This window comes from Tamandua tetradactyla, chromosome 20 (genome assembly GCF_023851605.1).
Source record: "Tamandua tetradactyla isolate mTamTet1 chromosome 20, mTamTet1.pri, whole genome shotgun sequence".
NCBI classification, from domain to species: Eukaryota; Metazoa; Chordata; class Mammalia; order Pilosa; family Myrmecophagidae; genus Tamandua; species Tamandua tetradactyla.
The window spans coordinates 15,558,087-15,584,888 of record NC_135346.1 but is presented as its reverse complement, the minus strand read 5'-3'; the positions used below and the strand labels follow the sequence as shown (position 1 = coordinate 15,584,888).

The 26,802-nt window shown below is 43.4% G+C and overlaps 1 protein-coding gene and 1 long non-coding RNA gene across 2 annotated transcripts in view; one reads left to right on the top strand and one right to left on the bottom strand.

Annotated features, from left to right (window-relative positions):
• Positions 1-3,140, bottom strand: part of LOC143664993 (uncharacterized) — a 108,273-nt gene extending 105,133 nt beyond the window's left edge. Inside the window, exon 1 of the long non-coding RNA XR_013166703.1 lies at positions 2,926-3,140. This is a non-coding gene — a long non-coding RNA (uncharacterized LOC143664993). The remainder of the gene's footprint in view (positions 1-2,925) is intronic.
• A 3-nt stretch (positions 3,141-3,143) lies between these two features.
• The window catches only part of TRPC7 (transient receptor potential cation channel subfamily C member 7), a gene marked incomplete at its 5' end in the record, with an annotated part of 36,053 nt that continues 12,394 nt past the window's right edge, over positions 3,144-26,802 (top strand). The window contains 3 exons of the mRNA XM_077137958.1: positions 3,144-3,370; positions 6,961-7,221; positions 22,446-22,641. Of these exons, the coding sequence (XP_076994073.1) occupies positions 3,144-3,370; positions 6,961-7,221; positions 22,446-22,641 (684 nt within the window). The remainder of the gene's footprint in view (positions 3,371-6,960; positions 7,222-22,445; positions 22,642-26,802) is intronic.

Sequence of the window (26,802 nt, the reverse complement as noted above, 5' to 3'; positions counted from 1 at the left end):
CCTCTTAAAGGACTCCAGTAAGCAGATTAAGACCCACCTTAAATGGGCAGAGATACACCTTCAAGGAAACCACTTAATCAAAAGGTCCCACCCATAACTGGGTGAGTCACATCTTCATAGAAAGAACTTAATTAAAAGTTCGCACCCATGGAGGGAAATACCTGAAATAGTTGGGCTGTGTTCAGTAGCCTTGATTCTTGAAGATGATTGCATAATGATACAGCCTGTAAAATGTGACCGTGTGATTGTGAAAACCTTGTGTCTGATGCTCCTTTAATCCAGGGAATGGACAGATGAGTTAAAAAAAAAAATGGATAAAAAGATAAATAAATAATGGGGGGGATGAGGGGTCAAATAAATTGGGTAGATTGAAATACCCGTGGTCAATGAGAGGGAGGGGTAAGGAATATGGGATGTGTGAGTTTTTTCTTTTTATTTCTTTCTCTGGAGTAATGCAAATGACCATGGTGATGAATCAACAAGTATGTGATGATATTGTGAGCCACTGATTGTACACCATGTGTGGAACATGTGTGAAGATGTGTCAATAAAAATTTTTTTTTTTAAAGTTCCCACCCAAATAAGTCTGCCTCCATAAGATTGGACTAGGAAGAGAACATGGCTTTTCTGGAGTACACAACAGCTTCAAACCAGCACAGGACGTATTTCTTACCTACAATTTGAAACAGACATGAAGATCCTGAAGATGTTTCATCAAACAAACCCAAGACTCTTCTCTAAAAAAGATGCTCTCAAAGTATCCCAAAAGGAAAAATTTTGATTAAAACAATCCCTGGGCAGAGTCGCAGAGCAGTAGCTTGAAACTCAAATGCAGCCGGGTGTGGTCCTGCGGCCAAACTGGCCATGCTATGGCCAGGGCACAAACTATATGACCGTCTGTCTGTTGTCAGCATTATCCTTGACTCCTAGCTTTATCAGTAACCGGGTCCTCAAAGGCCACTGGATTATAATGAGGCATCTGTCAGTGGGTTTTGTTTTGGGTTGGAGGTCTGGTAGAGAAAAAGGAGGAACACAAGCAAATGCTTAGGGACATAATTATTATGGGACTCTAGTGGACCTGCTTAACTAGAATAACAGATGTATGGTAAAAGCTGGAGATCATGGGAAGGTTTGACAGCTTTGCTTTATAGTCTGACTTTATCTTGGGGTTCTGGGGAATAGGCTGTAGGTATCTGAAGATGGAAGTGACCATGATATGACCTATATTATATTACAAGGTAAAAAAAATGGAGTTGATAATCAAGAGAGCTGGAAACATCTGAGTTGACCAGAGCAAGACCGGGGAGGTGAGACGGGCTGAAAACACAGAGGGACTGGACAATGGTGGGACTGTGAGGTGGAAGAAATGGGGAGGTATGCTGAATGTGTATTATTTCTGGCACTGGCAGGACTTAGAGCAGTCTTCATGTAGCAGCAGAAATTGGACTGTGAACCTCTTAAGAAAAATGGGAAGGCATTTACCTGTGGTCAGTGACTGGAATTGTTTCACTAACTCACCAGTTAGTGATTCTTTTACTATGATGTATCTAGAATGAGCTGGTTCTGGAACAAATTATTCTCAGGTTTACGTAGCTGTAAGAACTTTGAGGCCATTTTCAACATGTTCAAGAGTCTTTTCTACATATTACCTGCTTTGAACTCAATTTTATCTCCTAGAGAAGAGCATAGTGGTCAAGAGCATGGACTCTAGGGCCAGACATTCTGGGTTCAAATTCCAAATCTCCTGCTTCCTAACTGGAATCATTACAACTTTGTTCGCCTGTTTCACTAACTGTAAAATTGAGATAATAACAGAAAACTACTTCACAGGGTTGCTGCAAAGATGTAAGGGAGTTAATATATATCAAGCAGTCAGAACAGTACTACTATATATTTAAACTGCTCAGATTGTTGTTATTGAGTATCGAATGGTTGAGTTTTAATTAAACCGTTTTAGTTTTAATAATAAATGAAGATAAAGATATAGAATAGCACTATTTGAGAGAAATATACAGCAAACCCCAAATGTAAGCCACACATGTAATTTTAGGTTTTCTAGTAGCCACATTATAAAAAAGGAACAGGAAAAACTAAATTTTAAATAATATGCTTATATGCTTCCTTTAACCCAATATATCCAAAAGATTATCATTTTAGCATGCAATTGATGGAAAAATAATTAATGAGCTATTTCACTTTTTTTTGTGCTAAGACTTCCAATTCTGATGGCATTTTACACTTTTGGCACCTTTCAATTCCAGCTGGCCACATTCCAAGTGCTAAGCATTCACATATGACTAATGGCTGCCTTATTAGATGGTACAGGTATAAAAAGATACATGCCAAACTGTTAGGCCAGATTACCTCACAGAGCTAGTTTAGGGGTGGGGGAACCAGCAATATTTTTAAACTATGTGCTAATTACATTGCTTAATATGTAACAATGAGCACAACTTCAAAGTTCAATAAATCACAAAAGTAGGAAAAAAATAATAGGAAACTAATGCTTAACAGTCACGGAAATAAAGAGAAAATCATTCTAATACTGCGGTTAGAACTTTCTAAGTCATATGTGAGGTTTTCAGAAATCTCTCCTATTCCCGAAACTCAGTTTCCTTATATTTAATTTAGAATGGGATGATTCCTCAAGACCTTCCAATTTGTAAGGTATACAAACACCAATAACTGTATTTCTCTGATATTGGCTCCAAGATTCTATCAGTAGATCTGAACTCTCTCCTCATTTCCCAGTATCATTTATCTGGAAGCGGAGGGACAAGTGAGGGGTCTTCTCGCCCTACGAGGATTTCTTGATTCTAAATCTGGCTTCGAAGTAACGTTCCCATCTGCCTCTGGCTACCAACATTCTCAAATCCGAACTGCTTACATTTATACCCCAGTACCCGGTTTTAAAACGAGTCTGACCTTCTCACTCTCCGCAGGAATGATTTGGTCCGAATGCAAGGAAATTTGGGAGGAGGGACCCCGGGAATACGTGCTGCACCTGTGGAACCTGCTGGATTTCGGGATGCTGTCCATCTTCGTGGCCTCCTTCACAGCGAGGTTCATGGCCTTCCTGAAGGCCAGCGAGGCCCAGCTGTACGTGGACCAGCACGTGCAGGACGACACCCTGCACAACGTCTCACTTCCCCCGGAAGTGGCGTACTTCACCTACGGTGAGTCGGAGGGCGCGTTTCGCGCCCGCCCCGCGCGCTTCCGGAGGTGGGCGTGAGGTGCGGCTGGTTGTGTCCAGTTGGGCGCTGGCTCTTCATCTCCGAACCCCCACGGAAATCCTGAGACCTGCGAGACGACCAGCTGAGTGGAATGTGCAATTAGTCACTGTGAGAAAGAAATCTTTTGTGTTAGGAAGGTGGGTTTGTTTGGCAAAGGCTCTTGAAGTATTTTTGTGGGGTTTTGTTTTTGTTTTACTTTTCTTTCCCGTTCTTTTTTTAAGAACATGTCTTGTTTCTGACGTGGCTTCGCGAGCACCGGGGGATATGCATTTACCTATGAGTTTTCCTTCTGTATTGGAATCCAGTGTTTTGTGCAAAGATAAATCCCACTTTTCCCTGTTCAAAAGTTGTGTTCTTACGGCAAGATAGATTCTTAGAAGATGCCTTAATTCGTTTAAACCAAAGGACTGTACATTCCCAGGGAGTAGATTGGAAGTTTAGTAATAACAATAACAGTTATAGCATCTCTGAGGACCTGCTATGTACCAGGAACTGTATAGACATTTTCCTGGGTATAAAATCCAGATCTTCCAGTGGCCCTGCCAAAAGGGTCTTTGTTATCCCGATTTTATAAATGAAAAAACTGTAACTTTCAAGGCAGGACTCATAGTGTTCCCAGAGTTATAGGGATTGCCTTGGATGTCAGGAAATCCTGGCTAGAAATTAATGGAAATCTTGCAGAATGGCCTAGTGGTTATGTTCCCAGGCTTTGAAGACGGAGAACTCTGGATTCATATCCTAGCTCTAAAGTTTGCTGTGAGACCTTGTTTGTTTAACTTTTCTGAGCCTCCATTTCCTCCTATGTAAAATGGAAATAATCCGTATGTGAGAAGGTTTGTATTGAGGATTAAATAAGATGGTACATAGGAAGAGTTTTGCACTATGCTTCGAAAATATTAAATGCTCACCAAATGTTAACAATCATCCCTATTACATCTTGGGTCAACACTTTCTCTATTGGAAAGAAAAATATGAGAGGGATAAGGGACAGTAGATATTTATTGCTGTTACCAGCAATTAAGAACTGAACACTTAGCAAGCACTCATCAGTAGTAGCTGCTACATTATGAAGAGTTTGAGGGGTAAATGTCCCTGTTAGATGAAGCCACATGACTCCAGTGACCCTAGATCTTAGTAGGCAGGTACAGCAATGGCCAGCAGAGGGTTGGCTACTTAATCCCAAGTTGAGTTGCTGCCCATTCTCAACGTAAGTCATATTTTTACACACAGATTGTGATACATGTAAGTGTGATAGGGAAACCCTCTTTGAGAAATGGGGAATCCTGGAACATTACAAAGCATCACTCTTCATTTGTTGCTTTAGCAAATTCAGACTTCCTAAAACAAACTGGGATTGTATATTTTCCTATATATGCTGCTTGGGGTTCATCAGGAAAAGCTAAGAGAATATTGCTATTGCATTGAATGCTTTTTTTAATGCCATGATCCAGGCTGCAGTATTGTCCACTGGTGACTTCTGTTCCTTTAAAGGAAGTTATTGAGTATCACCCAACCCAAAACATAGTACATTCCTCCCTTTTTGCATGGTTCTTGCCCTGTCCTTGGCAATCCCATTTTCCAGCTCTCCTGGAGGCCTCTTGTGTTCCACTTGTGGGTGAGGAGAGCCCTCTTGTGGCCATGGAAACAGTGGTCCCTTCCAGCCTCTAGAGCACCAGGTGGGTAGATTGCAATTTCAGGGGCCAAGAGGGAGATTTTTCTTTTTTTTTCTTTATGGACGTAGTTCCAAGAAAAGAAAATCCCTTTGTCTGACTCATCATGATGTAGTATTACTTATACCCATCACAACTCTTACAAGCCAGTCCAAGTAGAATATTTTTCACCAAAGGCCTGGTGACAGCCAAATTTACCTTAATAGATTACAAGAGTGACTTTTATTACTACAGCTGAAGTTTAAGATGGTAAATATTGGTGGCATAAAAAAGATATTCCTTTTTGTTTTCTGTTTGAAGAATCCAAGTCCTATTCTATGTTTTCTGAATATGTCATTTATCCATAGAGAGCAATAGATATATTGGAAAGCACATTATTTGTTATCCTCACTTGTCTTTTGTGGACTTCTGAGTTGAGAGCCTTCATGGAAACAGCACAGAGTCTATAATTTTATTTTATTTCCAAATGTAACTTAGCATTCTCCATGTGAAACTTTGTGGCAAACAGAAAGAAGCCTGGCTTTCCTTACTAAAATTTTCTTACTGTTCTTTATTATGATAACTACTTGATAGAGTCTAGCTTTGAAAACAAAGAACATTCTCCCTCTTCTATCTCCCTTGGGGTCCCAAGACTTGCTATATAATATCTTTGCTGTCTGCATTTACCAGGCTCTGGAAAGGACCCCATACCCTAAATCCAATCTTAAAAGTGGCAATAATAGTATCTACTCCACGGGACTGGAGTGAAAATTACAGCTAATGTAAGTGTAAGGGGCAATTCAGGTTTTTCAGTGTTTCTCAATTTACGTTTCACTCAGCATTTCTCAATGGGGATGCTGTTGACTTTTTCATCAGGGCAGTTTTCACAGTGCGGGTCTGTCTGGAGCATTGCAGGGCATCAGCATTCCACTAGTCCCCCTTCCCAGTCATATGACAATCACAGACACCCACACACACTTCCTCCAGGAGGGAGGTATTACCCTCACTCGAGAATATCTGTCTAGCACATCTTAGGCAGCTGATTAATGATAGATGCTGCTACTTGAATCATTAGAGCTGCAATAGCTGCAATAAAGCTTTGCAGGTTTGCTTTGCTGTACGAATATCCCCAGAGCAGCTAGGGCCCTCTCTGCTAAGAAGAATCTCCCCAACTGAGGTCGTGTCCCATGTAGGTCTCTTGCTCACCTGGAACAGGACTGTTCTGGCAACCCTGACGGACTGGTTACTGCTTATTGGGCCTTAGCTCAGCCAGGAAACCACTCTCTCACCCACATACACTGCCTGAGGAACAAAACTCAAGAGCATTTCTCACGCAAGACCCTTCAGATATCTGGTCCCCATGTGAGCTCATTTTTTCTGATCCCTTGTCTACTCTTTAAACTTGTAGTTAGGATTTCATTCAATCATTAAAAAAAAAAAAAAAAAAAACCTTTATCAACACCTAAGATTGCCAGACCTTCTGCTGAACGCTATACATATGATTAGATTCATCCTTACCACAGCCTTGTGAGGTTGATTATTTTATCCCCAATTTACAGAGGAAAATGAGATTCAAAAAGGCTAACTAGGTGCTCAGAATCCTGCAACCAGCGAGTGGAACGGCCACTTTCAACCTCAGGTCTGTCTGATTGAAACCCATGCTTCTCTTCCCCAAATCCAGCCCTCCTCGTGCTGCTTCCACAGTGAATGGGACAGCACTGGTTTGTGGAGCTCAGACTTTGGGAAGGGGAACAAAATAGCAAGCAGTGTGGTAAGTGCTGGGGCGGGGAGTGTACAGTATACTATGAGAGTACAGAGGGGATCAGGGTGCCTACCCCAGCCCGAAATAGGTGGCACCTGAGCAGAATCCTGAAAGATGATCAGGAATGAAGACCTTGAGGTAAGGAAACCATGTCCTAGGGCATGCCAAGAGGAAGGGTTTAATGGGATTAATGTAAGGGCAAGGGTAGGAATGGCAAATGATGAGGATGGAAACGTCTAATGATGTCTAACCGTTTTCTCTTCCAGAGCAGATCCTTTTCGCCAGTTAGTAACTCAGATTGTTTTCTTTTAGCCAGGGACAAGTGGTGGCCTTCAGACCCTCAGATCATATCAGAAGGGCTTTATGCCATAGCTGTCGTGCTGAGCTTCTCTCGCATTGCATACATCCTGCCAGCCAATGAGAGTTTTGGGCCCCTGCAGATCTCCCTGGGGAGAACTGTGAAGGATATCTTCAAGTTCATGGTTATTTTCATCATGGTATTTGTGGCCTTCATGATTGGAATGTTCAACCTGTACTCTTACTACCGAGGTGCAAAGTACAACCCAGCGTTTACAACGTAAGTAGCCCATGGATCTCTGCATGGGTCTCTCTGGGATTCCTGGTAATCCTTGAGAGTCTCTTGCACCTGGCTCTTGCAGAAACTCAGGTTTCCTTCATATTTCTCAAGGCTAAGTACAATTTTATTCTAGGGTGGCTTAAAGTTCAGGTTCTAGTGTTGGAAGAACGGAAGAGCTGGGTTAATTCCTCACTTTGCTCCTTATATGCTGTGTGATCCCATGAGTGTGTTCCTTAACTCCTCTGAGCCCTGGTTTCCTTATCTTTAAAATGGGGATAATACTAGTACCTGCTTCATTAGCATGGTGTGAGGATTCAATGAGATGATATACCTGCCACACAGTAAACCCTCAAAAAAGGAAAGGAATTATGATGACTATTATTATTGTCTTAGCCTATGTTCCCTAGAAAACAGAGCCCTCAGGCAAAATTTACTTGCCAATACTTTGTTCGAGTCAGAGATGGGCAATCCCAGGGAAATAAGACTGGGGGCGGTGGCGGTGGCAAGAAGAAAGGCATAGGAGAAGGGAAAGCAAATACAACATGTGTTACTGACCTGACCAGAGTCTACGAGAACACCCGAGTTGGTCATGAGAGACTTCTCCAGGGAAACCCCATGGAAACACTACATCTCAGAACAACCATCATAGTGAGAAATAGAGGAGAATTTGTCTGCCACATCTTTCCCATCTGCATCTCTCATTAGTCAGACTTGCCTGACAAGACATCAGCTCACCTACACTTCCAGGGAAGCTCAGCATAGGAAGTAAGTCTGCCAGTGGGTTCAGTTCAACAGCTCTCCATGCCTGGCTGGGCAATCTAGTGCATGGGCTTCAAGTGAGTTCTGTAGCATCTTGTGCCTCAGTAGTAGCAAGGAAGGCCCAGGCCATGGAGGCAGGAAGCATGTGGTATGAAGCATGAGGCGAGACACTTGTCAGGTCACCTGACTCAAGTGCAAAAGAAGCTGCTTCAGGGAATCTAGCTGGCCAAGCAGGAAGACCAGCATAGAGGTGGTACTGGAGTTACTGAGCCTGTCTCCAGGAAAATCCAAACCTCCTCTCTATAGTTGATGCCAGGTGATCTCCTGGCGGGTCATGACAAGCACTAAGCAGTGGCATAGTGGAACAGTCTGGCAAACCTGAGCTTACATTCTGGCACAAGCATTTAAAAGATGATGACCCTGAATCAAGTCACTTGATTTAGCCGAGCCTCTGTGTCTTCATCTGTACAATGGAAAAAATACTTCCCACTTTATTCATAAATATATGAAGTACGTTATATAAAGTACCTGAAGCACAGAACTGTTTCCAATATAGGTCCTTCCCCAGGCTCACCCAGGCCCAGAACTTCCTGCCTCCACCAAGCCCTCTGCCCAGAATCTTGAAAACTAGAAAGCTTGGAAGGAGAGTTGGGTCACCAGCCACAAGCACCACAGCTGGGACCAACAGGGCTAAGCATTTCCTGTCACTTGTCCCCGAGAAACCTCGGTGGCCTGGAATTTATGTTCTCTGTACAACAGAAATGGCTCTGAACCTCAGCCACGTAGGCTCACTAAGAAATTCCCACCCTACGATAGGGCCTCACCTTACTCTTCTGGAGAAATTAACCATCAAGGGAAGATACTTTGTTCCAATAACCCAGACCAAGAGCAATGAGCCCTGGGTCACTCAGCTCAGAATTATGGATTAGGCTGCCCTACCTAGCTGGAACTACCTGGAAGGATGAGCCCCTGGGGCTGCTGGACCACAGAGGCTGTCCCTCTGTGAGGCAAAGAAGATGTGGTCTGTGTGTCCGCAGAAAGCAGGTGCCTGGTTCAGTGCTGAGAATTGCACCTGAAAGGTGCCTGGCTCTGCCCCTCTGGCCATAGGCAACACTGGAAGCTTGGCTCCCCGTGAGTCAGACAGACTGAGTTGTAGTCCAATCGCTGCCTCTTACTGGCTGTGAGGCCTTGAACAAATGCTTAAACTTCTGGGCCTCAGTTTTTCCAGCTTTAAAGTGAGGATAATAATTGCATTAAAAAAAAAACTGAGGATACTAAGAGGAGGAGGAGGAAGGGGGAGGATAAACTGCAAGAAAAGATTCCTAGGTATTGGTGTCTATAGATCCTTTTCTGGGCAGCTTACATACTGGCTCAGGCCAAGTGCATTTATTGAATCAGTTGGACTTCTTGGTCAGCAACCCAATATTTAGTGATTAACTATTAAAGGAATGGAATAAACTTGAATCCCCCAAAAGCAGATTTGCTCTAGATCTGCTGCAGGAATCCATTCAGCCTCAGATGCACTAATACTGACGATGGAGAAGTCAGCCAATTAACAAAGGCTCTGACTCTCTGTGTTCAGGCACTGATACTCTTACTTTTCCAGTCTGTCTTGGTACCTTGAAAAAAGTATTCATTCACTAAATGCTTCATGGACAAAAATGAGAGAATAAACAGGAGAAATGAGGCCAGATTCAAGGCAGTAGGGTAAGCAATAGATTGGGAATCTGAGAATGTGGGCATCTGTCCATTTCTTCTGCCCTAGTGTTTTGTGCAGTTCCTCTTGCCTGGGCCTTAAAGGACACTCCCTTGGAAGGTCAGTGCCACAACACACACAGAAATGAAAAAGGTCATGTTTTGAGAGCAGAGCTGATCTGGCCATGATTTTCTGGTACAAAAGCTAGTTACAGTACATTACCTATAAAGGGAGCAAGGCAGGTGACCTGAGCTGTGGTCTTTGGTATCAGGAAGAGTCATGGGGAAAGGTTTTAAAGGCGGGAAAAAGGAGCAAAGCAATTGGGTGGTCCCATGACACTGCAGACATGAGAGACCGAACCAAAGAGGACCCACAGGCCTTGAAGGATGGAGAAGGGGGGGAAAAGGTGTAGAAGCAGCAAGCACAGTGAAGGATGGACAGGATACTTCTCATGCTGGCAGTTCCTAAAGTGGGATGCACAGCTATGAATAGGATTTGATGGAACAGGAAAACAGTCAAAAAAGCAGCAAGTGGCAAGGGAAGAATGTATTTTCGTAAATGTCATCTTTTGACTGCTCTTTGGAGTGTGTCACCCACCCCAGAGATCTTTGATAATAAAAAATACACATGAAAATGAATGAGACTCATGACTGGGGACTCAGGGCTGTTCTGAGTCCCACAGTGCTAATGATAAATCCCAACGACTGTACTCAAGTGAATGACTGCTCCAGAGCAGCCTGTCCCTTGGCTATTCTCTCCAGCCTGGAATCTTCCCTTTGGCCCACCCAGGAGTGGCCTTATGTCTGTGTAATTTCACAGATTGTGGGATAACACAGGGCTTGTCATCTGTTTCTGTGGAGTTAGAAGATGCAGTCCTATAGAAGGAAAACTTGAGCTGGAGCACATTGCAGATATTCCCCACATACACACCTTTGACCCCGAATCCCATCTGTGCCATGTTAAGGGGCAGTTTGGGTTTTTAAAGACAATTCAGGCGTCCACTTTGAAATTCAGCTGTGAGGAACCTAGAGAGAGATCTCTCATGTGAGCCCCACTGTCTCTATGGGTGCAGTGTCCAGCCTAGCTCACAAAACCAGTACCACCTGAGTCCCACTGAGTCCCAGTACTGTCCCAAGGTGGGGTGGAAGGGTATGGAGACTTTCTGGTACAAAAGGAAACAGAAGAAGAGAGCTTTTTCCTTCTTTCCTAGAGTAGGCATGCTGCAGATAAATTACTTTCAAGAATAGCTAACATGAATAATAATTACTATAGCTAACATTCCAGGTCTTGTGTGTCAGGAACTCTGCTAAGCACCTTTAATATGTTTTCTTATTGAATGTTACAAAACTCTGCTAAGGATTACAGTCCATTTTATAGATAAGAAAACCTAGAAGGTAAAGTTAGTTACGTGAAGTCTCCCAGCAAGTAAGGAAGGAACTGAGGGAGATATAAGCCTTATTCTGCATTAGGCTGTGCTGTTACTGAAAATGGCCACATTTGTCTGTGGCCGTGACCAACCCGGCCCTCAACTCTTAGCCAAGGCCTGCCCTAACTCCCGGTTGGCTTCTGTTCCAGAATGACATATCTCCCCCCATCCCCATTCCCAAGTTCCCATTTCCTCCACCCAGCAGATCTCAGTGAGGGGGTTAGAAGTAAAAATCTTTAATTCAGCCCATGGGTGAATAAACAGACAGCTCTGATTGAGACCAGCAGTTCTTGAACTACACTAGAATCACCTGAGGAGGAGGAGTTACACTTGTGACTTCCCTGGTCTCTCCCCGTAGAGAGTCTAATTACAGTAGTTCAAGAATAGAGCCCAGAAATCTGCATTTACCAGCCACGAGGGGATCAGACACAGGTTGCTTTAGGGCCGTATGATAGACAACACTGATCTGATCCAGCCTCATCAATACATTGCTCCACATTGGGAGACAGAGGCTGTTCACTCTCGGCTCTGCACCTTTCAGAATAAATAAATACATAGAAGGAGCTCATTAACCAAAGTGAGCATTTTAATTAATAGAATTTCCAACACTGTGCAGGAAAATTTTTTTTTTTTAAAGCATAAATCACTGATTAAGCAGCCACATCCAATGGGGACTGAGTCCAGGTCAGATTCTAAAAGTAATTCCCAATATTTCCACCTCCTTCCACTTCAGAACCAAGAATTCTCTGAAAGGTCTAGATTATTTTTCAGAGCCACTTCTGCGTCAGCAGCTGGCCTGAAGGGGAGGAGCAGGGACGAGGGTACACAGGTCACTGGCTGTGAGCTGGAGCCTGGCTGAGCCTGACTGATACAACACCTGCTGGCAGCTCATTATCTCCAAGCCACTTCTATTAGAAGATGAAAATGACCAAGGGGGAGGACGGGAAGGTGTTCAGACAAGTTTTATGCTCTCAGAGAATAAAATCAAAGTATCCCAAGCCATAGGTGAGGAAGTGGGGAGAAAATCACCAGCATTTTCTTTCAGAAAGTCTTTAAGAAAAGCCTTCAGGGAATTGTCCTTATTGGGAATATATCTTTGATTTTATTGTGGGAGTTAGTGGACAAATGGAATTTCATTTTTGGAGGTTTGTTTTATAGTCAACTTCGCTGAAATGCACTATTCCATAAAGCAAGGACTTTGCTGCTTAGAGATTATATGGAAATTTTAGGATTCCAGCACTCTGGTTGTAGGGTTAGAGAAAGAGAAACCCAGAGTCCTTGGCAGGAAAAGGCTGGCATTCCCATTCTCTGGTGGTGACCATGGCAGGCAGGGACACAGAGAAGGAGGGGCCGGGGACAATGAGGTGACCCAGAGAGGGAAGCGAAGGACACTCCTACACAAAACATGGGCTCCTGTGGTCCCTTTGGGCAAAACCGACCTCCCCATGTAATTCTGTTTGGAGATTAGAGGTTGGTTCTATCCCTCAACAAAGAATCCCAGCCCATCTTTTCTCTAGGATGTTGGGGGGTCAGCTTCAAAGCATAGCTGGGTGGAAATTTTTCTAATCAAAACTGACACCTCTCCTAAGGTGTCTGTGTCTCCCAGGAGTCTTTAAAAAAAAGTTTTATTGAGCTATACTCACATGCTGTTCAGTCCATCCAAAGTATATAATCAGTGGCTTTTAGAATATTCACAGAGATGCACATTCCTCACCACAATCAATTTTAGAACATTTTCATCACTCCAAAAGAAAAATCTCATACCCTTAGCATTCACCGTTCAATCCCTCTATCCTTCAGTACCCCTACATGATACTAATCTATTTCTGTCCCTATAAATTTATTTATATTTATATTTAATAAATGGAATCATACAATATGTAGTACTTTGTGTCTGGTTTCTTTCAATTAGCATAATTTTGGGTTTTTTTTAATTAGTATTTTTTTATTAGAGGTGTTGTACGTTTATAGAAAAGTTCTATAAAAAATGCTGCATTCTCATACACCTCCCTGCAGTTGACACTTTACATTAGTGTGGTGCCTTTGTTACAATTGAAAAAAGAATATTAAAATAGTACTATTAACTGTAGGCATAGTTTACATTAGGAGTATCTGTTTCCCATATACTTCTCTGTTATTAACACCTTGTATTTGTACATTTCTTATAGTTCGTGAAAGAACATTCCTATAGTTGTACTATTAATTACAGTGCATCATCCACAACAGGGTTTACTGTGTTATGCAGTTCCATGTTTTATCTTTCATTTTCATTCTAACAATACACACAACCCAAAACTTCCCCTCTCAACCATGTTCACATACATAATTCAGCACTGTTAATTACACTCACAATAATATGCCTCTATCAGAACTATCCATTTCCAAACCTTTAAATCAACCTAAAAACAACTTCTATACAAATTAAGCATCAACTTCCCATTCTGTATCCCCACTCTATCTCCTGGTAACCTGTATTCAAGGTTCTAATTCAGTGAGTTTGCTCATTATAATTAGTTCCTATCAGTTCATATAATATTTGTCCTTTTGTGTCTTGTTTATTTCACACGGCATAATGTCCTCAAACTTCAGCCATGTTGTCTCATGCATCAGGACTTCCTTCCCTTTAACAGCTGAATAATATTCCATTGTATGTGTATGCCACATTTGGTTTATCCCTTCGTCATTTGATGGACACTTGGATTGCTTCCGTCTTTTGGCAGTTAGGCATAAGGCTGCTATGAGCATCAGCGTGCAAATATCTATCCGTGTCCCTGCTTTTAATTCTTCTGGGTAGATATCTAGTAGCAGGATTGCCACATTATTGTACAACTATATTTAACTTCCTGAGAAACTGCCAAACTCTCTTCCACAGTGGCTGCACCATTTAATTTCCCACCAGCAATGAGTGAGTGTTCCTGTATCTCCACATCCTCTCCAACATTTGTAATCTTCTGTTTTTTTAAATAGCAACCATTCTAGTGGGTGTGAAACACTATCTCACTGTGGTTTTTATTTGAATTTCCTTAGTAGCTAGTGATGTTGATTGTGTTTATGTGCATTTTAGCCATTTGTACATCCACTTTGGAGGCATGTCTATTCAAGTCTTTTGCCCATTTTTTAAATGGATTGCTTATTATTGTTGAGTTGTAGGATTTCTTTATATATTCTGGATATTAACCCTTATCAGATATGTGATTTCCAAATATTTATCCCATTAGATAAGTTGTCTTTTCACTTTCATGACAAAGTCCTTTCATGCACAAGTTTTTAATTTTGAGGAGGTCCCGTTTATCTATTTTTTCTTTTGTTATGCGTTGGGCATATTGTGCTTTGCAGACAGAGGACAAGAGCCTGAGACTTCTCTGGCCCAAGGATAAGAAAGGGAGACAGCCGTATAGGCTTCCTGACACCAAAGGGCTTTGCTCCAAGAAGGATCTGGCTCCGGAGGAGGCCCTACTGGCGACTGCTGAGTCTGGGCTATGCTGCATGCTCTTGTAAGACCCACTGTAACCACTGGCTTGTTAAGAGAAACTTAACCTATGACATGTTAGGACTTTAGGCTACTGCCACTTTCTTTGTGCAGATCGTGGTGCATATGTTTGCAGGTGGGAACTTGGAGTCAGCCTTAGAGAGAAGAGATTTTCCCAGGATCAGGGTTAGTGTTGAAATATGGGCATCACTGACACAGAAGCTCCACAAGCAGAGTTTTAGCATTTGATTTGATTTGATTAAGTAGATTTTGAAAATCTCTGCCTTTCCTCTTAAAAATTCAGGTCAGGCAATTTGATTTAGTATAAGGCCCAGATCAGGGTCAGAGAAGCTGGGAATCTGGAAATGATGTTTAATGTATCAAAAAATAGTTCGGGCCTCATATAATTTCTCAGCTTTGCCTACCTCTCCAATGAGTGATTAAAATATCGACCTTTCCCTGGACTACTTTAGAAGAACAATTAAGCCTGTTAGAGCAAAAATACTTTACTATCATGTAATGTTTATTTATACCCTCATGTTTATTCATGGCATGGATAAAAGCCTGGCACCTCTGAGCCTCTACAACAGGCTGACAGCCCACAGGATTTTAGAGAAAAGGACTTCATGACCCACAGAAAATGTCTACAATGCACAGTTTTCAGGTGCCACCTCTGCCCTAAGTCCTGCATATTTTTCTCATACTGATCATAGCCACAGGGAAGAAATCCCTATCTTTTTATTCACCGAAATCCAATTCTAGGACTACAATAAGATTTGAATATGTCATTTCTCAGTGGCAGCGTGACATAACGACTGTAAACTATACTGTCCAGGGTTAACTCAAGAGATATTCTCAGAAGGCAGTTCTTAAGCAGGTCTGAGGCAAGCTAGGTAAGACCAAGTCTCCAAATCACCTTGTGCCTCAGTTTCCCAACATTCATTCATTCATTGACAGAAATATTTACTGAGTCCCTATTACAAGCCAGGCACTATCCTGGGCACTGAGGACAGAACAGGGGGCAAGTCAGCAGACCCTGCCCCTGGAGCTCACATTCAGAGTGGGGGAAGAGGCAAAAGAAAAAGAAATAAACAAATGGATAAATAGGACCATTATAAAATAAGTACTGAGAACTAGCAAAGAAATAAAAATGCCATACAAAGGAGTAATTAGAAGAGGGCCTCCTTCACACAGAGCAGTCCAAGACCTTGTGGGGCAAGTGACAATCAAGCCTAAAGCCTAAAGGATGAAAGAATGGAAGAGAGTGAAATGTGGAGAAAGAGGGGAAGAGTGTTCAAGGCAAAGTGAACAGCAGAGATCCAAAAGCAGGAAGCAGCTTGGCCAGCACAGCCAGGAAACAGTGCAGTGAGTGGGGGCAAGCCGGCCGGGCTACCTGAGGTAAGAGCAGCCAGGTCCCACAGGGCCTCCAGGGGTTGGCTTTGATTGTTAGCTACTTGCAAATCCAATCAAGGAGAACGGCATGATCTGATTTATTTATTTTTAAGAGTTATTCTGAGAATCATTTGTAGGGTGCAAGAATCCTTCATCTTGGTGCTGGAGCCTATTGCATTAAGAAGGAAAAAAAAAAAAACAATACTGGTAATAAAATTAGTAACATTCATTGAGCATTTGTTATGTGCCAGGCAGTATTCTATGCCTTTCACAATTATTCTACTAATTCATTTAATCCTCACAACAATCCTATGAAGTAAAGATTGTTGTTTCTCCATTTTAAAGCTAGAAACAAAGAGGCACAGAAAGGCTATTATCTAGCCAAAGGTGAATTGTCAAACCCAGGTTTGCCTGACTTCAGAACCTGCACACTGACACTGGATACCCCAACCCTGGATCAGGGAACAGGAAGTCAAAATGTGCATCAGGAATTCATTCATTCATTCAACAGATGTGATACTTATTGAGTACCATCTGTGTGCCAGGCTCTGTACTAGGTTTGGGGTTTCAAGGGTGAAGAAGACACAGTTTCTGCCCTTCAGTTGTTCCCAAGCTACTAAGAATATAGTTTGACCCTCAGTATGAATCAATCCAAGCTCAGCAGGTCTTGTGCAGCCCAGTTTTTCGGTATCAATTCTGTCATCAGACTCTTCTACTTCTGGACTGCCTAAATCAAACTCCTCATTTAGGACTTATAGAACCAAGAGGTGATTCTGAGCCTAGAACCTTGCAGGGGTACCATGGCAGGGGTGAGGTTCAGACTTCCTCGGGCATTTGACTGTCTTCCCTGACCTCCTTCAAGCCTGGACAACTGCTTTCCATCTCTGGGCCTGGGGCCTTACAGAAGCGCGGCCCTTTGATAGGGTTGTTCTCCACCTTCCTCCATCATTGCAGCTTGGAAGGCAGGCAGGCCATTGTTTCTGGTACAGCAGAACCCTAGCACAGCACCAGCTATTGTCTTCTGAACTAGAGAAACAGCCTTTCAAGAGCTCATCCTCCTGCTTAATTTTAGCCTGCTATGTGCACATTTGGATAGGTACCTGCAACTTAGCTGTTCATGGTGGCGGGTGGGAGTTAGGGCTTAGAAGGGAGGGAGCCACGGCATTCTGAAGACACAGCAGTTTTCACAACAATGGCCCCAAATCCTCGTTTTGTTAACTAGTTTGTTCTCTGGGGCTGATACACAAGTGCCTCTTGAGGCAACCTGTTATTAAATTCCCATTATCCGGGCGAGACAGACCTGGTAGAGAACTGATTACCTCGTCCCTGCTTTCCACATGACAAATCAGCCCCAATCTTCACACACACATACACACACACACACACACACACACACACACACACACCCAGCAAGAGGGGGGTGAATCACGGTCTATTCAGTATCACTCACAGGCACTTTCTCTTTTACTTCATTAGGGTACTTCTTGTGCTGGGGTGGCCTAATGACTAAATTTCAGTTCCTTCCACCGCAAGCCAAGAGTCAAATATAAAAAGACCGCATGGGCTGGTGAAATCAGAAGGAGGATTTGCATGAAATGAAGGGTTTGTGATGATCTCTGCAGATAGGAAGGAAAATGAGGCCTGTTCAAAAAGTCAATAAGCAGCCGAGTCATTAATTCCATTCAGTCCTGTGCAGAGAGCACCTGGGGGGCGGCTGGAGCTGTGTGTGCTCCAGCGCCAGGTGCCTCAATGGACTTGCCTTCAGACGGGGCCCTCCACCAGGACAGACAGATGGGCACCAGTATAGCCTTCCCTGCTAAAGTGCCTGGCACACAGTAGGAATTCAATAAATATCTGACAAATAAATGGGTGAATAAAAATAATAGCTACCATTTGGGGGGTTCTTTTCTTTATTGACAAATCACACACATGCATTCCGTACATGGTATACAATCAGTGGCTCACAGTATCATCACATGGTTGTGTATTCATCACCATGATCATTTTTTCAAACAGTTGCATCACTCCAGAAAAAGAAATAAGAAAAAGGAAAAAATTCATGCATACCATACTCCTTACCCCTCCCTCTCCTTGACCACTAATATTTCCATCTACCCAACTTATTTTACCCTTTGTCCCTCCTATTATTTTTTTATCCATATCTTTTTACTCATCTGCCCATACCCTGGATAAAAGGAGCATCAGACACAAGGTTTTCACAATCACACAGTTACATTGTAAAAGCTATATAGTTATATAATCATCTTCAAGAATCTATGCTATTGGGACACAGCTCAACAGTTTCAGGTGCTTCTCTCCAGCCACTCCAATACACCATAAACTAAAAAGGGATATCTATATAATGCATAAGAATAACCTCCAGGAAACATCTCGACTCTGTTTAAAATCTCTCAGCCACTGAAACTTTATTTTGTCTCATTTCTCTCTGCCTCCTTTTGGTCAAGGGGGCTTTCTCCATCCCTCGATGCCAGTCCCGGCTCATCCATTTTGGGGGTTCTTACTAAATAAGGTTGCTCGTTTAACTATCTTATCAACTTAACAAATAGGGACCATTATCCCCATTTCATAGATGAATAACCTGAGGTTGAAACAGGGTTTATGACGTGCCCAAGTGTGCGCCTTTGCTCTTGCACACTTACTTAATGCCTCTTTGAAGACTCCTGTGACTGACACAATTGAAGGAATCTGTGAAAAACTCTGTAGTTGGCCATGGCGGGTACAGGTGGGGGACATGAAGCCAATGGCTGCCAGCCCTATCAGGGAAGAACCTCAAAGTTAGCTTTGTGACCTGTTACTTGACAGTGGGGGCTCTCTGTGAGACTACAGGCTCATGCTGAATATCAATAAACCCGTTCCAAGGTGCTTTCTTCCTGCAAGACAGTCCCAGACCTCCCCAGTGACGGGCTGTCATTCCCATGCCTGGTGTCCACAACTCCTGAATATTGTGGATGATTAATACCTGACTTGGAGGGTGTCAGTGACCACACAGGGTATTGGCGATAGCTGCCACACCCCTGCCCTTGAGATCAGTAATGTGTTATCGGCTCCTTTCCGAAGCCAGCCTCATCTCTGAGAATATATTCTCATAGGCTTCCAAGGCCAAGTTAACACAATTCTTTTCCCTCTTAGGGCAGTGAGGCCAACTTTAATTGACCTCCTGTAACATATTAAACCAGAAGATTACATAATGTGGCATTGCAAATGGTAGAGCTCTGTCACCATCAAGTTTTCATTGATTTTCCCCCTTTTCTGTTTCCTACTAGAATGATTGTAATTTTCATATTGATTTAGAAGAGCTTTTTATGTAAGAAGCACATCCCATTGTCAGTCACATGTATTGCAAATACTGTTTCCTCAATCTTTTGTCTTATATTTTTACATATTGTATTTTTTATTGATATGAGTAAAGTTTTATGTTCAAAGCTCTCAAACTTTTTCATTTGTAGTTTCTGAAACTCCCCTAGCCCAAAATTATATAAATATCCAGTTATATTTTATTCTAGTTTTTTGACTATGTATTTTTCTTTAACATTTAACCCTTCAATAATTCTATTCAGAATTCACTTATTTATTTTTTTTTTGAGCTATGGATATAATATTGTATTGCTTACCATTTGGCCCAACTAATAAGGTATAACTCAGCCCATAATGGCCCCTCTAACAAAACAACAACAACAATTGAATTAGTCTTTCCAGTTAGTCCATTGAATGTTATGTCAAGAGGGTTAGGTACAAATGAAAGACCCAGGGGACCCAAATGGTAAGTCTAGCCATATAGGATGATTCCGGCCAAAGGGCCCACCTTTCCTTTAGAGGACTCTGTTACCTCAATGCATTTTGCTCCATAAAGAGAGGAACCACAGGCTATAGACACTCTCTCTAAAAAACTTAGAAGAGATTGTTAGAAATGCCTAATTTGGCTAAGACCTCTCTCTGCCCAAGCAGATGCAGCAGGTGTTTGCTCTAGAGGGGGCTGCTTTCACTATAGCAATCTTGGTGAGTCTGGGCCTCTTGTAATTAGATTTGTCAGGAGGTTATAGCCAAGTTCAAGTCCGGAGGTTAATCTTTAAGCTGAAGAATTGAAATGAAATAGGTGTGTATGGTAGCGAAAATTGGAAGTCAGGCAACAAATTGAACAGATCAGCATTCCAAGCCAGGTTAATTGCCATCAGTTGGGAGGTCAGGGCAGGGGCATTGTTTCCCAGGTGGATGAGGGGCTAATGGAGAGGTGTAAGGCTTTATAAATATTCTTTTACCGTAACACACACTGCTCCATGGACCAGCTCTACCTCATTCCTAGTATTGGCATAGACTGTGTAAGTGAAGGCACCAGGCCAAATCAAGGCTCAGTGGCAAAATTCATAGCAAGAAGCAAATGAGAAAAAAAAATGTATGCAGAATCCAGGCCCATTTTCTCTAATCAAAATTCAGATTTTCCCTGGACGTGTTCTCTAATTGCTGTGCTTCACTCGTGTCAGCCAAAGGTTTGTGAGGTTTTCCATGGGAAGAAAGGGAAGGTGCATTTCTATTAAACGTCTCTCAGGTGCTTCTCTTATCCATTTCTTAGATTGTCCGTGGCAGTTATGTCATCAGCATGGCAAGTGCGTCACCCTGGGCCACCAGTGGGCCCAGCCCCTTCCACAGACAGTGTGTCCTCTCACTGTCACCTGGGCCTCAGCCAGCCCTGAACCTGCCGGGAAGCCTTCAGAGAGCCCCCACCCTGCCTTCTTCCAGGCATCTCCTCTTGGGATGAGGGTTTTAGATTGTTTCTGCCACAGTTCCATTCTCCTAGGGTGGTGACAGCAAGATTATTTCACATGGAAGGTAATACCTGCAGGGAGTCACACCTGCACATTGAGTGGCATCCTTTTCACACGAAACAGACGCTGCATCTCACACGAGGAGACAATTGTCTCCCTTCTCAGACTAATATCACGAGGTGGAGCTGGAATATAATGGCTTGATACCCGCCAGTACTTCCAAATACTCAATTAAGTTGTTGCTCACTAACACTGAAATGAACTACATGTTACAGACTCACAGTTTTAAAAGAAACCCAAAACAACGACAACAAAAATCCACTTCAAATATGAGCTTTTCAGGCTCTGGAATGCCTAACGAATGAGCCAAACAGCTGGCTAGACACACACATACGCCCACACACCCTCACACCCAGGAGAGCTGAAAATTCATGCAAGTCAGATTTGGATTTTTAGGCAAAATGGTGAGTACTAATATATTTGTGCATCTTGTCAAATAAATGCCAAATCCTTAAGAAACAGTGATTCTTTGTTTCCCCCTTGGGACAACTAGCTAATCCTGACCGTTTGTTGAGTGGGTGCTGGAAACCTAAAATGTTAAAAAGAGGGGAAAAAATACTTTCTCATAATGCTACCAGGAAACAACTGCACTTGGCCGCTCAGATGCTGCCAGATACACCCAGATATTCTAAACCATCCAACCAAAATCCAGCTTTGTGTGTGGAAGCTGTGTCATATACCGGATATAGCAGCAAAAGCACAAAATATAGATTGTGACATGCTTGGATTTGATCCTTAAAGCTGATATAGTTCGGTAACTTCATAATCTCAAAAAGGTCCAAGAGCAGTATCCTAAAAGCCAGATCTTAACCAGAACTGTCCCAAGTGGCAAATGCCACACCAACCCTGAGTGACCAGCAGGGTGAGTGAGGCCTGGGCAATTTCCTAATGAATTGGAACAATATGGACACACCAAACTCAGCCATCTTGGTTCTTGATAACACAACCCCCATGTAGAGGACTTGGTATATTAGCTTGGCCTCCCTCATACCAGAACCAGGGAGGTAGAAAAGCATAGTAGTTCAAAATACATACTTTTGAAAACCTGGATCTGCACCCCACTCTTCAACTGTGTGTCAGTGGGAAAGGCACTAAGTCTCTGGGCCTTTGTTTTTCATGTGTAAAATGGATGGGGTACGTGAGCCCATCACAGAGGAGTGCCACAAGGCTTGTGTGAGCTGCTCTGTGGCGAGTGCCCAGCGAGTGCCCGGCCCCACCGAGGCCCAGGCAGTGGACGTGAGTTTTGTTGCCACCTGCAAAGCTCCCCTTCACATGGAGCTGAGAAAGCACAAGAGGCTGCCAAAGGAATAGTGTGCTTTCTGGGACTCATGACATAGAAGAGCAAATGTTTGCCCCGGCGTTTCATTTTAAATGTTTAATTAATTAAAGCAAAAGATAAAAATGATAATGTAGTCAGGAGTCCCAACAAATGGAAATAAAAAAAAAAGAAAGCCAGCCATGTATAACATTCTTTCAACGTCTCCTTAGAAATTGGGGTATCTCATTATTTTAGAATAGAGATGCCGCCAATGAGCCCTCCCCCCTCGGTGGTAACCCCTGAACCCTAAATAATGATGACTTTGTTTATAAAAGTATTAGCCTGGTGCAGACTGCGTGAAAGGACTGCGTGTTTCCTTGTAGGGTTGAAGAAAGTTTTAAAACCTTATTTTGGTCCATCTTCGGCTTGTCTGAAGTGATCTCGGTGGTGCTGAGATACGATCACAAATTCATCGAGAACATTGGCTACGTTCTCTACGGCGTTTACAACGTCACCATGGTGGTGGTGCTGCTCAACATGCTGATAGCCATGATCAACAACTCCTACCAGGAGATCGAGGTGAGCCTGGGGAACTGGACATGCTCCCTCCCCCTTGCTTCAGTTCACATTGCTCTCTTCAGAAACGAGGGTGGTGATGTGAGAAGCCTTTGTGTCATTAACTGTGGAGCCAGAACAGTAGGCATTCTTCCTGGGCTGCTCGAGGAAGTGTCTCCAGTCCATCTGCTACATGCATAGCAGACACTGTCTCATGGAACGGCCCAGCAAGAGCAGGAAGAGTATGTATTTATGAGAATCGGGGTCGTGAGTCTTTCCTCTTTGATATATGTCCCCTTAGGACGTCTTGGCCCACTGGCAAACCAGAATTAGTGTATCTTTCAGCTCATATCCCCTCCTGCCGCTCATGAAATTTTTTAAGCATCTAGTAGATGCAAAGTGTGGCTAAGCCCAAGAGATTAATGGATGTGACTAAGGTATTGTCCCTGCCCTGATGGAACTCATAGTCCAGTGAGAAAAAACAGACAGGTCAGCCAACAAATCAGAAGGCCCTAGGGTCAGTGCACCTGGAGAAGGCCTACCAGATGCAGGAGGTGCAAAGCTGGGAGTGCTCTGACTTTGGGTGCAGAGGGGAATGGCGGAGGCTTCTAGAGGTGATGCGTGGAGGCTGTGTAAAGATGAATACAACTTTGCTAGACAAGATAAGGGGATCAAGAGCCTGTAACAGGAGGCAATTTATCAAAATCTAAAATGTACAAACCACAAGCCATTGAGCTCAACCTTGTTTGGAATAACAAGAAATTTAAAACAAGGTAAATGAATATTAATTGGAACCTAAATAGATTTGATGCATGGATATTATGCAGCTATAAAAAATGGAGGAGGACATTTCATGTAGAAAGACCCTAAGTTAGTGTCATGTAAAAAAGTCAAGTTGCAAAATAAGGTAGAGTGTGCAATCTCTTATATAAGAGTGGAAGAAAATCATTTTTTATTTTACAAGCATTTTTTTAAAACTCAGAAAGATGCAAGAAGTGCACACAGTGGTGTCTGTGAAAGATGGGGTGTGGGGACAGCATGTGTTCCTTTATGTGCTTTATAAGTCATGTTAATGGTTTACCTATTATAAGCACAAGACAGTCATTAAAAATTAAGGCAAAATAAAATGCACCATCCTTTTAACCCAACAGTACCAATTCTGGAAATAGATTATGCATAAATATGATTTTACAGAGATGTTCATTAAAGGAAAAAGCCTGGAAATAGTCCATAAATATCAGAATGTTTACATAAACTGTGATATAGTCACACTTGAAAACACAGCATAATGGTTAAGAATAGTGAGAAAGACCTTTTTGTGCTGGCATGGAAAAATCCCTGAAATGTTGCTAAATGAAAAAGCACACCTTGTAGATAAATCACATAGGCAAATCTCATTTAGAGAAGAATACAAATGAGAATATACAGAAAGAAAACCTAGAGAAAGGGAACTAGAAAAATGCTGTATATTTTGCCAGGGCATCTTCTAAGGAAGAAAGTGAAAGGACGGAGGAGATTTGAAAGGGATTCATTTGCTTGGTACACTTCAGTATATAAATCTTTTATAAAAAAAGAGTTATTTGTGTATTAGTTATATAGAGAAAAATAAATACTCTCCCCTAAAAGACTTCCAAGCAGTCGGAACAGCACGTGCCAAGGCAGGGAGATGAGAAGCGCGGTGGTCTGTTCAGCGCTGCAAGCACAGAGAACGTGGGAGCAGAAGTAGCGAGATGTGAGCAGGCCTTAGCACGCCCCTTGCCCCACCCTCCACCCCCAGGAAAAGGCGGCACTGTTACCGATAGACAATTTATATTTTTGAAAAGCATTTTACGTATTTGGTCACAGTATAGGTGAACTGTTGCTACCTAGGATAGTCCTCTCTATCCCTTCCGGACCTCAGTTTCCCCTCATATAGCACAAAACCAGATGTTGCCTGGGTCTCTGTCACACTCAGCCCGGGCAGTCTGCCGCACCTGGACAAGCGCATTGGGCTTTGGTCCAGGTGAATGTGGCACAGGAAACACGTGACTCTGTGAGCCGCCTACTCGTTAAGGGCAGCAGGAGGCGTGCTGGCAGCTTGTGATTCCAAACCATCCCCCCACAAAGTGGTGCCGTGAGGAGAAGAGAGCACACTGCTACCGCACCCCTCGTGGGCTGCAGTCCCCCATCCCTCTGGGCTCAGGATATGTCCTCTGTCGAATGAGAGCACATGTCCCCGGCCAGCTCACTGGAGACGCGTGGACACCAGCCATCGGAAGTACCACTGACAAATGCCACAAATTCATGATCATGGTTTATTGTAGTGAACTAAATATTTGTAAATCCCTCCATGAGAACACTTATTTATTCAGTTAATCCATCTTAGTACCCTCTGTGCAAATCAGGACCCAGTCTACATCTGCACCCGCCGCCCCACAGGGAAGGGGAGCCTTTCCCACCCGAGGCAGCTCTGCCTCCTCTGGGTCTGCCGCTGCACGTCATCCCTGCCCTGCCTGAGTTTTCACCTTCTCCTTCTCTACATAATCCTCCCTGTCAGCATTTAAGTAAGTCTCTTGATCTTAAAAAAAAAAAAGGAATGACAAAAAATCCTCCCTCAACCTCACTTTTCAGCTCTCAACTTCTTCCTGTACTGCTCTTTACTGCCAGCTTTTTCAAAAGAGCTGTTTACACGTCTCACCGCCTCTTCCACTAAATTAATTCCAGCTCATCCCGCTACAGCACTTGATCTGGTTGAGAATTACTCACCCCATGGAGCTCAGCAAACACCAGCCATGGGGGCAGCTGCTCCCAACCCCCAGACCAGGTGGGGCCTGGCACGGGACCCAACCAGTTTGGCACAACTGTGGGTGACAGATGAGTTACATAATGTACTCCTGTCATTGGCCAGACTGTGTATTCCACATGGGCACCGACTGTCACCGTCTCATTTGTCGCCGGGTCCCCAGTGCCTGCCCAGCACAGTGCCAGGCACATAGCAGTGCTCCGTAAATGTATGTCACACGAATGAGGGTTGACTGCCAAGGACTGTGCTAAGCAGTTATGACTATTCGGGTGTTAAGTCCTTTAATTCTCACAACAACCTGTGAGGTGGGTATTAGTGTTCTGATTTAAGAGATGAGGAAACTGAGGCTCAGAGTGACTAAGTGATCTGCCACAGTGTATAGCTAGTGAGGCACAGAGCCAGGACGCAGACCCACGCAGGCTCCAGAGCTCGTGCTTGTGACCATTCTACCACCACCCCCCACTTGGGTAGGCTGTACCTCTTACACCGTCTGCTGTACAGCAGAGACCCAGCAGAGACCTCTGCCCTCGCAGCGCTTCTCCTCTAAAAGACCAGGGCAGGATGTACCCAGCAGAGCAGGCATGGTGCTCACGGGGTCTCAAAATAACAAAATGCCAAGCCTGCTGGTTCTGATCTTAAACTCTCATGGTCTGCCACAGCACCCTCAGGCAGGCTCTTGCTGGGTTCCCATCCCTCTGAAGTGTAGCCATTACCTGGGGGAAAGGAAACTTCCATTCACTGAGTGCATACTCAGTGACAGACTGAGGCTATGTGATGGAGGCAAAGTTATCTCCATTGTACAGAAGAGCAAAGAGCAACCCCAAGACCCTTACCCAGGTTCACACAGTGTCTTAGTTTGCCAGTGCTGCTATGACAAATACCGCACAATGGGCTGACTTACACAACAGGATGGTATTATCTCACGGTCTTGGAGAGGTTAGAAATTCAAAATCAGGGTGTCGGCCTGGCTGACCTTTCTCTGAGGACTGTTGCGTCCCGCTGTTGGCAGTCCTCAGTCACGTGGTGGTTTCTCTGGCTGCTTCTGTTCTGGCTTCTTCTGTGTCCAAATTTTTCCTTTGCTTGTAAGGACTCCAGTCATATGATTTGAGGCCCACTCTGATTCGGTTGGCCTCATCTAAACAGAATCCTTGAAGATCCTATTCACAAATGAGTCCCCACCCCAACTAATACTCACACCTTCAGAGGTGCTGTTTGCAAACAGGTTCACACCTACAGGAGGGCAGAGTACAATTCTAGGTGTTTTTTGTCGGGTGCGTATTTCAATCCCCAACACACAGCCCATAGGGGTTTTGAACCAGGTCTGTCTCATTCCAAATCTTATTCCTCTTTCCTGGCCTCAAACTGCCCTCCTAAGACAGGCCCCAGGAGCCTGTATATAGATA